This window comes from Phragmites australis, chromosome 14, assembly GCF_958298935.1.
Source record: "Phragmites australis chromosome 14, lpPhrAust1.1, whole genome shotgun sequence".
Classification (NCBI taxonomy): domain Eukaryota; kingdom Viridiplantae; phylum Streptophyta; class Magnoliopsida; order Poales; family Poaceae; genus Phragmites; species Phragmites australis.
Window position 1 is genome coordinate 14,931,617 of NC_084934.1, and position 13,580 is coordinate 14,945,196.

Below are 13,580 nucleotides of genomic sequence, written 5' to 3' on the forward strand. Positions count from 1 at the left end.
GCGGGGGGCTTCACTCTGGTGGATGGGTATCCGAGAAGACGATACCCACGAGACCGTGGTCTTCATGCTGTCGGTCATCTCTTGCAACATCCGAATGCACTGATCTAGTTCTTCATGAATCCTCGCCTTCTGCTCCTCGGACATCGCAACGTACTTCTCCTCATAGCTCATGACATGAGGCTCGGAGGCGAACTCGTCGGCATTAGTAGACTGCGTGAAAACTAGCTCTAATACCATTTATTATGTATCCGATAATCAAGCACCGATCAAAACAAACCTAAGAGTTGCATTGCCAAAATCCCAACTGGATACATGATGTTTTAGGATACAAATTGGGAGAAAAGGAAGCAAAGACTAGGGAAGAGCAAACTAGACTGGGAATGGAGAAACTAGCATGAGAGAGGATCAGAGCGTGAGGAAGGAGAAGGGTATGTTCCTTGTTTTTGTTCTTCGTCCCCTTCTTCTATTGGCGTTGCCCCTCTCATATACGGCTACCGCATCCCCGCCTGGTGGGCCAACTTGAGCCCATTGATCCAACCCATAGTTTGACCCAGTAGCTCAGTCTGTGACACTTTGATATGGTTAAAGCAATGGCTGATCCAAATTACTTATGATGCCATCTTGTGGAGTTGTATTTGGATTTGTTGTGCTAATCATATAGGTCGGTAAGTCCTATGAAGATGTTCATCCTAAAAGTATAGGATGAGATTGATAATAGACATTTGATTCATTACAGCGGTACAGTTAACTGTGTAATGAGTTATCTGAGCCTGCACATATTTCTTAGCACTATACATACACTGCAATGGAGAGAATGTGAGATCTATAGTGCTCCATGTAGTATAGAAAATCTGAAATACTAATATTCCTATTACTTTGAAAGCATTTACAGTTATGCAAAGTGGGAAAAGCCTTGATTACTCATTCCTAAAATGTTCATACTTAGGGTTTAGGAACATGTAAAGTGGGGTGTTAAGTTTATTAACAATAACAAACATAAAACCTTCAGTGGACAGTGATTGTGTCATCAGTTACAAATAGATACTTCACTCTGCTATCTGAAATGCGTTAAGCTGTATGAGTACATACTAATGCCCCAGAATCTCAAGTTGCCATAAAGTTTGCTCCAGACAGGAAGAAGTTCATGGAGATCATCAATGTCTCAGGCGACATCAACACAGACATTGAGAAGTTCTGCGCAACATTCTCCCCCTTTGCTGGCAGAAAACCACAAGTTTTTGGTAAGTTCAGTCCAAATTACAGAGCTTTTGGTGTGATCAACAAACATATTTTGAAGGTGTCAGTTTATGATACAATTGTCTACTTGCAGGCCAGTGTGGGTATGGATGATCTTCAGGCGTCTTGATGCAGTACACTCGGTTGATCAAACAAGCGGTCGTTTGGTTCTTGAATTTGTATGGCGAGTAATGAGTCTGTGCTGTGTTTTAATGTAATGTTTGTTATCCCTTGTTGTATTTGTACCATAAACATATATTCACCTCTGTCTTCTAATGAATTCTTTCAAAACATGAACAGAGGATAATTTCTATTTCTGTTGAATGAGAGTTTGGTTTGCAACGTCTTTGTAAGAAAACGTTTCGACGTGTACCATTGCTCAACAATTTTGTCGACGAGTTATAAAATGTGCTTGTCAGTGGGGGAAGGCAGAGTGTGAACAAAGATAATTTTCCAGAAGGGAAATATAGAAGGGAAAACCCATTCTGTAAAATTGGTGAGATCAAGCGTCGAGCAGGGTTGAACACGGGCGGTGTGGGGGCAACAACGCGGACCGACCAACTGCGCTGGGCAGGAATTGCTTGTTAATACAGAAAATGTTTGGACAACTGACAATGGAGCAACAACAGAAGCGTTGCTTTATCTTCATGTCAAGTAATCAAGATTACAACTGAACTAAATAATAAGATTGCATGGATCAGTTCAATGATCACAGGCCATGATCGTCACTACACTAACACTGCTGCTCTGCCTCCTCGCTGAACCAACGATGCTGCAGCGCGGCCGCCGCTGTGAGCCTGTCGTCGGGGTGGAAGGCCAGCAGGCCCGCCAAGACCTCTCGTCCTGCCTGCGACAGCTCCGGTAGGACTTCGAACGCCTGTAGCCCCAAGTCGTATCGCAGGTGCATCACCTTGGTGAGCAAGTCCTCCTCTGTCTCCTCGTTGAACAGGAACTCGCCGGTGAGGAGCTCGGCGATCACGCACCCAGCGCCCACATGTCCACGGCTGGACAGTAGTATCAGTTGCCCACAAGCTGCTCCGGCGAGTCGTAGCACAGCGTGCCCGCCCACCATTCCGGGTACGGCGTCCCCGCGGGCTTCGCCGGCGCCGCCATCCCGAAGTCGCAAATCTTGAGCGCGCTGCTGGGGCCGATGAGGATGTTCTCCGGCTTGATGTCACGGTGGATCAGCCCGGCGCCGTACATCTTCTCCGCGCCGCGCGTAGGAGCTGCTGCATGGACGTGCGGGTCTTGGCCTCTGAGAAGGGTCGCGTCATCGGTCGCGCTGGCTGGGGCCGATGAACTCCATGACGAGGAAGACGTCCCCTGTCCCGGCGTCCTCGACGACGTTCTTGATCTCGAGGATGGACGGGTGGCCTCGGCACGCGGCGAGGCAGGCAGCCTCGCAGAAGACGCCGCTGAGGTCTGGCGCACCGTGACCGCCCTCGCCCTCGCCGCCAGACCCACTTGACGGCCACCGTCTCACCCGTGCGGCGGTCGCGCGCCTTGACCACGACGCCGTAGGTGCCCGCCCCGAGCACCTGGAGTCTCTCGGAGTTGTAGATGCTCCCGAACGTGAGCCACGCTCGCTTCTTGCCGGCCGGCGAGGCGTCCGGCGCGGGGCGTTTGCGGGTCGCCGCCGCCGCCGCCATGAGCTCAGCTGGGTCGAGTCCGGGGCGCGCCGAGGCAGTCAAGATCAGAAAGAGGTGGAGGGAGAAAGTTGTTCTTGGAACTTTGGAAGGGAAGAGTGGTGCGGCGGCCGGGGCATGGCCTCCTGAATTTTGTAATCATGTCTTCCAGTCCGGACTCCGTTTCGATCGTGGGCGGAATCAGATGGGCGCATGGAGTCGATCACACGCTGGGTTTACAAGCAATTCGAATCCGATTGAGGCTCGTGGATGAGCTCCCCAGCCCGAATGGCTCGGTTCCCGATTCCCCTCCCAAACGGGCTTCGCCAATCCACGCCATGGATGAGCTCGCTGAGCAGCGTCTCCTTGTGTCAACAACCAAGCTGGAAGAGGCGTCGGAAAAAAGTTCTATGCAGCGGTTACAGACATCTCCTTCTATAGTACTGTCTCAATAGCGATCACATATTATCAATATAGATTTCAAAGCAGTAGACAAGATGTACTCAACGCTAATTATACATGTGAAGTAATGTGTCTGTAGGATATTTTTCTATTTACTCGATCGCAAACGAGCCAAGAAAAAAATATGCCACCATCATGTCACCTAGGCATGCAAGAGACCTTTATTGAGGCTAAAGACTACTAAATCTTGGAGGCGGGGATCAGTACTCTTTCTCGCCACTGGTGAGGTCCTAGCGAAGATCTGAGCCAAGAATGATATGATTTCCATTATATGGAAAAAAGTTGCAGCATCTATCTTATTTTTTTGGGATTTTATGATTGCACATGGGGGTAACCAGAGATCTCAGCTCAAAACATAAATCATAAAACTGCTAGGTATATTGGGAAATTTAGTGAAAAGAGATTGTGCTTCATCATCATTGTATAATCATGTCTAAGAAATGATGATGTGCTATTGCATCAATAATTGTAGCTTTGTATATGGCTCTCAAACCAGCGAAAATTGGTTGCTTTAAACCAAAAAATGATTTATCAACATTCGATTTCGAACACACAACCTCCAAATTTGACAACTTTTAGTTGGGAATTGGATTTCACTTTCAACCGTAGAAAATATCAACTTACAACTCAAGTTTTAGAAATTTTTAGCTGAAAATTTGTGGGGAAGGTCAAATGGACTTCAATTTCAAGTAAAATTTAGGGGTAACTGCAATCTCAATAAGATCACCTTTAAGCACATCGGGTTAGGCATTCACCTCATCACAGATGGCAACATTGTCGGCCCTAACTGGTTGGCTCCGTGGGGTGTGAACTTGGGTCTAACACCCTGTGTTTTAGCCATATTTTAAATTTCACTAAATTTTGAACTTTCTAAATTTACTACAATTTTGAAACAAAATCAATTTAAATTGGGAAATGCATCCCAAATTCACACCTAATTTGAAAATTTCAAATTTAAAAACCTTCAAAAAATATTCTCTATTTTACTTGGCTTTTGTTCTGCAAATCAAATTTGAATGCCATTCGAATTTGAACTTTGTTTAATCTCTAAAATTCTCAAATCTATTTCTAATTCTTAAACTCTTTTGGACCAAAACTTATCTAACTTCAATTTCTCAGCCCAGCACAAAGCAGTACAATCTTCATTTTCTTTCTTTTTTCCCTCCCTTTTCGCACTATTTGCACTAGGTAGAAGCCTATCCCATTTCTATGACTTGGCCTAGCTCCGCATGACCACTGACCCATCCTGGCCCACATCACCGTGTCGTCGTCTTCCTCCTGTCCTCATCTCATTGTCTCTTCTCCCTATTGCCTCCTTCTTTTCAATGATAGGCGAGATCAGTGCCTCGATGTCCAACGCATGCCCGAGACATCCCATCGCCACAGTCGTCTGCAGGAGCTACAACCTCGTCATGATGGAACCCCTCTTGCACGTCGGCACCACTGTGACATGCTCGCCTTGCCCTGCTCCACCTCTTCCCTCTCATATCCTGTCGAGGAGGCTATCGAGTACGGTATAGAGCACCACCATCATCTACCACCAACATGCTAAATGTTGCTGACACTCTAAAACATCAGAATCGAGTGCTTCACTGCCACATGCCACCCCAACTTATCCCATCACAAATCAAACTCTAGTAGGATATCTTTTCCACCGCCATTGATCTCCTCCAGCTAGAACCAACCTACTTTGACTATAAATGAAGCTGCGAGCTCCCTACTCCACACCACAACACCACCACAGCCTGTCCCGCTCTCCTCTCCTCAATGCTTAGATTCCCCACTTCCACCATGCTCTGTTTTTCCCCAATTCCAGCCACCGTTGAATTATGCCGCCGTCGCTAGTGAGTGTTTTCTACCCCTCTATCCTATTGGCCTCCTTGTGCCCTCTCTCACTCTCACGCCATTGATTGCAGCTCAAGGACCACTTGAAGGCCATCAGGGATCAGATCCATAGGATCTGCTGCCGCTTCCGACCAAATTTCAGCATCATTGGCGCTGCTCCGATCTCATTCCCCCTCCTTGGTTGTTTGGTAAGCCTCACTCAATGCCATCCCCTCTTCCCCGCCCCGAGCGTCCTTTCTCTCCAAACCCACATGAGCACAACATGAAACACCCCCTCACCCCCTTGACCTTCTACCTTGTTGTCAGTTGCCGACGAAGCCACACCAGGCGAGCCTAACCCATTGGACGGTTCAATGCAAACCATAGTAGCCCCCAATAGCAAAAATCCTAGGGAAAAGCTCTCCCCACACGATTCTAGTTTCCAATTGCCACTGCCTCCAACTCTGGTGAGCTCTCGCCGTCACTTCAGCAACCAAAACCCCAGCACTAGCTTCGCCTTTATGTGTAGATTAGCCCTAGCTAGCGCATTGTCAAGGCCACCATCGGGATCGCTATCCAGCGAGGATTCCGGTGAGCCCCTCCCTCTGTGCCACCGTAAAACCATGGTGCTGACGTGTTAGCCACATGGGACCACTTTTTCGATGTGGCAGTTCTTTTCCAAGGCTACTTATGCTGAGTTAGCACCGAGGTCCATGAAGCTGGCTCATCGTAAACCCACCTAAGTAAACCCCCTGAGTCCATAGAACCCATAGATCTAGTCCACAAAATAGTAGCCACCCTTTTTGACCAATGACCATGGGTCTCGAACCTACCTGTCAGCGACTCAGTCATTTTCTGATTTTCCAAAAAAGTATATAAATTGGAAAATCCTTTTAGAAATTCTAGGGAATATTATGAGGAATATACTCCCATTTTTCTGTTTTATGGAATTAATCCTCTGGCAATCTTACGAAAGCCATATCTTTTCCATTTCAACTCTGATTTTGACAATTGATTCACCTAAATTCTTCTAAATTGAAGTTCTATTCAACCATACCCCTTTCATAATTTTTAGGTTTCATTTGGAGTTTGTCAACGATTAGTAAATCGGTAGCAAATACTTATATATTAAGTAGGGATATCTGTTGGTCACAGAATACGTATGAAAGATAGAGATATGAATTTTTATACAGGTTGAAGTCTCCGTTGGGATAATAGCCTTACGTCCAGTCTTACTTTGATTTATCAATGAATCAGCCAACTTTACCAAAGAAACATGTGTACAGAAGTGGGAATGCAAAAACCATGTAAGAACTCAAGGTGGACGCAACCACGCCTTATTTCCAACGACATCTTTGCCCAAACGGCTATCTTTAGATAAGCTCGTCTGCATCCTCCATCCAATTTCCCATAACCGTCTTCTCCTTAAATAGCCACAAAAAGGACAGGTAGCCTCTTCCTACACCCACGCATGGTTGAATATTAGGAGAAGCTCAAAGGGTTCTTGGCCCTCCAAAAAATTAGGCATAAAATAGATCTCTCCTCGCCCTCGAAGTACCATTGACCGCAAAGGTGCCATCCGCTGCGGTCAGTGTAAGTTTTCTAAATCATATTGGGCAATGCCCAGGGCTAGACAATATTGAGCTAGCCTTAGGAAGAAAGAGATTGAGAGAGGAGAGAAATGGCATTGGCCCATTGAGGAAGGTTTAGAACCGGTTAACAAGAATTGCCAACATATGGTCAATCTTGTTAACAGAGAGTTTTGAGGTTCCCAACAGAGTAAGCATTCTCTTCCTTCGCCATCCTCAATTGTATACATATTTCAACATCCTAATATGATATAGGCCTTTCAATTTTTTCTTTTCTTTTCGGCCAATCATGCATATTGTTTCACTGCAATTTTTTTAGTGCATTTCTCCCTCTCCCATCAGCAATTTGTGAATTCAACAAGAGTGTGTGTGCACACATACACAAGCAAAGTTTAGGAGAAAAGACATGAGCACAAAGATGAAGAAGGGGATCCTGAGGCCGTTCCGCTATATCTCTAACATGATGGGTATGCACAATCTGGTTATTCATTCAATACCTTGAAGCTGATTTTTCCTCTAGGACATTGGTATTGACATCGTCAATTTTTCATACTGAATTACGAAAACCAGATGGCAAGGAGCCTGAAATGCAAATCGGATTCCCAACGGATGTGAAACATGTGGCCCATATCGGTTGGGACGGGCCCAGCGCCACCAATAACAACAACAACAATGCTGCTGGAGCACCTAGCTGGGTATGCTGCCGCCTTTAACTGACATTGGTATAAGCCACATAAAATGTTTGAGAACAATGCAGTCAATTTTCATGTCTACTTGATTCGGTCTGTCTCTTCCTCATTTGGCCTGGAAATGGTAAGATATTGGATCATAATAATGGATATTGTTGCATGACAAAATGTTCGATTTGACAGATGAAGGATTACCACTCGGCGCCTTTGGACTCAGCCTCTTTTAGGAGCGAAAGAGGGGGCACCGCTGCTTCAAATCCCTGGGCTTCTCAAGGTTGTTTTTGTACCTCGTACAATTAGTTCACTTCCGTGATCCTCTTGTTGCAAACTCTTGAAATTACATGTACTAGCGATGAAATCTTCTTAAAAATGAATCCTCGAAAAAAAAAAGAGAATTCATTTTTGGCACAAACCAAATTCTGGCTTGGTTTGTATGTATATACAATGCTGATCAATGGATATTACCAGCCAAAAGAACACAACCTATGTTCCAAGAGAGTGGGAATGCTTTGGTTTGTGCACAAAAACATTGACTGAACACTCTTTTGTGTCTGACAGAAATAGTCATGGATGGGGAAAGCCTAGGAGATACCTCGTTCAGGGACACCAGAAGCGAGGCGGGCGGCATCGACGTCGCTGGGGGCGACTCCCCTCCGTCGCCCGGCACACGCCGGTCGAGGCGGCACCGCTCCCGGGGTTCTGCCACCTCCTCCATAGACTGCATGGGCGGCGAGGCCACGGAGAAGAAGGAGAAGGGCAAGAAAGGCACCCGCAAGAACCGCAAGAAGGACAAGGACAAATTGTCAACTGGCGACGACGCCACGGCCAGCGGTTCGGCCACCTGCCAGGACCTCCCCGCCGTGCCCAAGAAGTCCAACCGTCGGAAAACCAAGGGCAGCTCCGAGGGGAGTGGCGGCGCGGCGGCAGCGCCGGAGGAGGGGTCGGCGGCGCCCCTACCCCCGGTGGCCGAGGACAAGGATCGCGAGTGGTAATCAAACGGCTGCGGCCTCGTATACGATCCAAACTTTGACGTCGTTTTTGGAGATGAAATGAAGCATGCGCTGCAGAATACTTTTGAGCTTCATTAGGAGGATCAAGCGCCGATCGATCAATATACGTATATAATACTGGAAGGGCACATGCATGCAGACGTTCAAGGTTGATTGCACGTTCATTTAGTGTTCTCGGGAGTGGGTGTGCACGCACAAATGTCATTCTTTTCTCTAATTCTTTCTGTAATGTCGATCCACCTTTTCTAGCCTGCTATATATCTTGTTCAAGATTCATATATAAAGGGTACGATTCATATATTAAGTGTACTGTGTTCGTGCGTTATATCTGGTATGTTATAGTGAGAAATTAAGTGGACAAATGTTTTGGTTTATATGTGATGAGGTTTTGATAATAGTTAATGTGTCTTGAATTTGGTTAATATGTGTTTGTAGATGCTTATTCTTATTTATGTCTAACTTGAGTTGACGGTATTTGAAGTTGGTGAATTCTTTTCTGTATGTAGAAAAATTACACACACCGAAAGTTCTGGTGTGAACATCGGATGTTTCAGTGTTCACTGAAAGTTCTGGTGTGGACAGTATGTATTCACTGGACTTTTTCTTGCAGAGAGCATTTTTTTGGGCGAAATTGGAGATCAATGCATCGGAAGGTCCGGTCAGTATGGTGGATACACCGGAGGGTATCACTGGAGCATTTTTAATGCTGAAGCAGAAATAAAAGCAAATACTGGATGGTCCAGTGATAGACTTTGAGAGCGTCGGAGTATTTTCTACAGAGAGAAGATTTTTGGCGCCAAGTTTGATTATGTTCATCGGATAGTCCGGTGCTGAGATTGTGAATACCGGAGAATACACCAGACCTTTTATTGCAGAGAGGTTGCAGAAAGGTGGTTCGGTGGATTGGTACACACCGGATTATCTGGTGATAGATATAAGATCATCGGAAGCTTTCATCGAATCTTTTCTTGAGAGCAATATTTTTCTAGAACAGATAGTGTTATACTCACCAGATGGTCCGGTGATGGACTTTGAGAGCGTCGGAGTATTTTTTGTAGAGAGGAGATTTTTTGCGCCAAGTTTGATTATATACGCTGGATAGTCCGGCGATGATATTGTGAACATCAGAGAATGCACTGGACCTTTTGTTGCACAGAGGTTACAAAATGGTGGTTCGGTGGATTGACACACACTGGATTATCTGGTGATGGACATGATATCACCAGATTCTTTCACCGGACCTTTTCTTGAGAGCAAAGCTTTCTAAGAACATATAGTGTTACACTCACCAGATGGTCCGGTGTTTAGGAGCAGAATACATCGGAACATCCGGTGTTCATATTTTCTGCAAGATATGCTCTAAGTTGAAGTTTTTGATTTTATGCTAACCTGTATATGTTTTGGAGTGTGGAGAAATATGTTTGCTTGTTTCAAGTTATGCAGGTGACGGATGCAACTTGGCAGTCGACGATGGGTGATTAGGACTAAGCGGGTGCTTGGTGCCGGACGATTAGGGAGGGTCAGACGGAGTCAATGGTGATCCTAGCTGTACACATGAAGGTCAAGCAAAGCATGAAACAAAGAATGAAGATGGCGTGTTAACAAAATCAAGCAAAGGGGATGCTGGTGCAAGTGACAAGACGGCCCGAAGGATTGGGAGTGGGAGAGACCTGTTGACATTCAAGATCGCAAGACAGAGAATACGCGTCATCATCAGAGTGCTTGCTTCAGGTAGAAGCAAGTGGCTGCTAGTCATGCTTTGAGAAGTGTGCTAGGGTTTTGCGATTTGGCCCCAAAACCGTAGGAGGATTAGAGGAGTATGTGGTAACATTATGAAGCTTGCATCGAGGCGAAGCTAAGTCGTAAATGTGCTGTGACCGTCCGATGAATGGAGAGAAAAATAGACTAAAATACCCTTAGTGGTAGGTATAAGTGTAGTATAAGAGATGAGTATTTTGGGATAAAGTTAGGAAACTTAGGGGTCAAGTTTCCTAGGCTTATCAATAGAGGGGTAGGGTTACAGGAGAGGATGAACTAGCCATTTGAGCCCCTTCTGCCACCCATATGAGAGCATTGTGCTTGGGTTTTAATAGAGAAGAAAATTAATGCTTAGCCTATGTAATATGTGAGAGTTTTAAAGGTAAATCTTTATAATCTGTCTAAAATAGAACTGACTTCTTTGAGTAATGAAGTTTATTTTGTTTCATATGCTTGAATTCCCCTCCTTCTAGTTTCCCTCTCTTGGTTCCCTCGCCTTGTGTGCAAATTTTTCTTTCCAGTTTTGATTTTTGTTTTCGTTTTTAGGCTGAAATTTCAGCACCTTGTGAGTTCATTCTTCTTATTACTAGAGGCATAAAATTCACATACACACGCTTATATGATGAGTCTTAAAATTTCTCTTGATTTTTTCTTCTGTTTGAGTTTTTAGGTGTGTTGGTGATCTAAGTAGAAGAAGGCTATCGATTTCGCAAGAAATTTATTGAGACGTCTATTTAACCTCTCTAGTCATCAATCTTGTTCCTACGTATAGGTATTCTCTGTTATATGTGTGCAATATGTGTGACTGATGGAACAGGTCGGTGTGTTGTGCCACTCTGCAAATAATCGAATTGCTTAATTTCAATTTTCGAATGTGGATTTTTGGAGTTGCAAGTTGCTATACCTGAACATGAACCTCGTATGTTTTCCTTCTTTTCTTCTCTCCTTGTGTAATCCCCCTATGTAGCATGCGTTTTATATATGTGTGTGCGCTTGTAATGTTGTATCTTGTCGTTACGCCACCAATTTGATTGAGAGTTTATAGTGACAGAGCTTGCCAATAATTGAAGAGGAGGCAAACTATGGAGATAAAATATCGTTTTGAAAACCAAAGCTTTGGCCTGCAAAATCATGGATTTGAGAGGCCAAGATTACTGGTTTTTTTAGCCTTGTATATAGTGCAAGCCATTAGCTTCTCAGTTATGGATATAGACATGCAAAAACAAGGAAGAACCACGGCCCGGGTTGGCCTATATGAAGCTTCGTCCTTAAAGTTCAGGTGGGGATCCTCTCCCCCTGTGTAGTTCCATTACATAAAATGTATATAGGCGATGGATATATGAATGTTGCTAAGCATCCTCTATCGTCTTATTCAAATGTCATGGATAGCATGGCATGACGAACGTTGGACGCAATGTTTCACGCCTTTGAAATTTCTATGCTACACGCACTAGATGACTATCTAGCTAACACTACTATAGAACGGGTTAAAAATAACGCCTCGTTAGTGTCGGTTGAACTGTAACCGCGATTGAAGATGTATCAGTGCTGGTTATTAATCTCTCGCACGTGAATAATGATTGAGGCGCTAAGAACGGGCACTAATAGTGACTATCAGTGTCGGTTCTATATACCAACCAGCACTAATATTTACTACAGTATAAAAGTCCACCTTCTTCCCCAGCCTGATCAGAACAGAGCCAGCCCTAGCCCGAGCAGAACAGTTTAGGGCCTGGGCAATACTTTATGTTTTTTTATTTAATAGTGTCAAAGATTAGTTCATGATAATATGTTCGTAAATTGACTGGTTACCTTAGAGTGTAGGGATTAAGCACGAGGTGAGACAAATGATGTATACAGATTCGGACCCCCGATTGGAGTAATACCCTACGTCCTGTGGGGGTGTTACTGTCGTATATTGATGATCTCGAGTACAAGTAATGTGGCTAAGACTATTACAAGGAGTTGCTTGGATCTAATCTATCCTAGGGCTAAAGTTGTCGAGTAACTCCTCTGTTGACGTCTTGATGCTTGCCTCTCTCTCTTGTTCTCTCATGTGTTACATCGTGTTACGACGTGTCCTCTCTCCCCCCAGCCTTTCCGCCTTATATAGGGGTAAGGTATTGACTCCTATCCAGCTATAGTCGATAGGGAGTTGTCTTCTTTGACGTCCAAGTAGATAGATCTTTTTGAATACTGGTCATATCGGGTTGGGTAACCAATCTAAACCTTCCTAGTATGTACTTCCTTGATTCCGGGTGAATCAGGTACCGCTGATTCGGTTCTGTGATATCTGGAGCTGCCGAATATGCGTCGTACATACCCTATCTGTGTATAATATACTCCTTATATGCATATACCCCATAGTTAAATATTTGACAGTAGTCCCCTAATTCTACCCCATAGGAGAGGTTTCCATAAGCGCCCACTCGAGTACCGCCAAATTTAAGCTTGGTCGAGTAAAGGGGATCAGGCTCATAGTCGAAAGAATTGAGTGTGGATGGATCCTTCCTCGAGTATCGAGTGGAAGCTCAGTCAAGTCGAGCGCCCTGTGGCTAACCGCACTCAAGCCTTGAACAAAAAGATTAAAGAACTCAACGGTTAAAAAACCTTTCGAAATTTGAAACGGTGGGTATATGCGCATTTCATGCGGGCAGAAGGGCGTGCAGAGATTCGCACGTCATCATTGTTCCTTCTTTTGCACCGGTCAAAGCGTTTTAAAGGTGGGAGTGGTCGAAGAGGTGATAACTTTTTGGTTATTTACCCGTAAGACCCGAACTCGTAGCATCCATTCCTCGTCATTGCTACTAGTCTTCTTGCATAAGCCTTTTAGCTTTCTCTGCCTCGGCACGCACCACCGCCTGAAAGAATTTTAGATCCATGGATCCCAGCTTTTCATTGAAGATCCTGACTTCCTCCTCGCCGGAGAAGCGGTCGGACGCAGCAGCCGCTGGTGCCTTGCCTGATCAGTATGATGATGTTAGGTTCATGATCGAGGCCTGGACACCCTCAGTAATGCAAGAATCTTGGCTGGCGGAACTCGAAGCAGAATGAGTGGTGCGGCAGTGCAGCCTGGTCGAATGGAGGATGACATCCGGCGAGAGATTCCCTTCCTGCTAGATTGAGCACGAGTTTGTAGTTTTTGAGTCTTACTTCTATTGTGGTTTTAACATCCCTCCTTCCAAGTTTCTTCTCAACGTGCTCGATTGATATCAAATTGAACTTCACCACCTGAACCCCAACTCCGTCACCATGTTCATCTTTGTGAGGCTTCCCTTACCATCGAGCCAAGTTTGAATCTTTATCGGTATTTTTATAAACTAAAGAGGATTACCGATAATAAATGTATCGGGGGTGTGGTTTCCAATTGAGGAGTGGAATAAAGAA

The 13,580-nt window shown here is 45.0% G+C and overlaps 1 protein-coding gene, 1 long non-coding RNA gene and 1 pseudogene across 3 annotated transcripts; 1 reads left to right on the plus strand and 2 right to left on the minus strand.

Moving 5' to 3' along the window:
• Positions 1 to 1,851: 1,851 nt before the first annotated feature.
• Positions 1,852 to 3,250, minus strand: LOC133889928 (putative cyclin-dependent kinase F-2; annotated as a pseudogene).
• Positions 3,251 to 6,570: 3,320 nt separating this feature from the next.
• LOC133891198 (CRIB domain-containing protein RIC7-like) lies at positions 6,571 to 8,722 on the plus strand. Of its 2 annotated transcripts, none has more exons than XM_062331917.1 (5): positions 6,571 to 6,926; positions 7,056 to 7,203; positions 7,307 to 7,431; positions 7,609 to 7,699; positions 7,984 to 8,722. In XM_062331917.1, the coding sequence occupies exons 2-5, from the start codon at positions 7,143 to 7,145 to the stop codon at positions 8,415 to 8,417; spliced, it is 711 nt and encodes a 236-aa protein (XP_062187901.1). In that variant the 5' UTR covers positions 6,571 to 6,926; positions 7,056 to 7,142; the 3' UTR covers positions 8,418 to 8,722. The 2 variants fall into 2 exon arrangements, with proteins under 2 accessions (XP_062187901.1, XP_062187902.1); XM_062331918.1 differs by having other exon boundaries at positions 7,079 to 7,203.
• On the minus strand, positions 7,315 to 7,902 carry LOC133891200 (uncharacterized). Its single transcript, XR_009904154.1, has 2 exons — positions 7,621 to 7,902; positions 7,315 to 7,540 (listed from the first exon to the last, which is right to left on the minus strand). It is a non-coding gene; the product is annotated as an uncharacterized LOC133891200 (long non-coding RNA).
• Positions 8,723 to 13,580: the final 4,858 nt, after the last annotated feature.

Excerpts from the sequence above, each read along its gene's own strand:
- LOC133891198 (XM_062331917.1), top strand. The coding sequence starts at position 7,143 with ATGAGCACAAAGATGAAGAAGGGGATCCTGAGGCCGTTCCGCTATATC. Across the intron at positions 7,432-7,608 it reads CTGCTGGAGCACCTAGCTGG|ATGAAGGATTACCACTCGGC; the intron begins GTATGCTGCCGC and ends TCGATTTGACAG. Across the intron at positions 7,700-7,983 it reads AAATCCCTGGGCTTCTCAAG|AAATAGTCATGGATGGGGAA; the intron begins GTTGTTTTTGTA and ends TGTGTCTGACAG.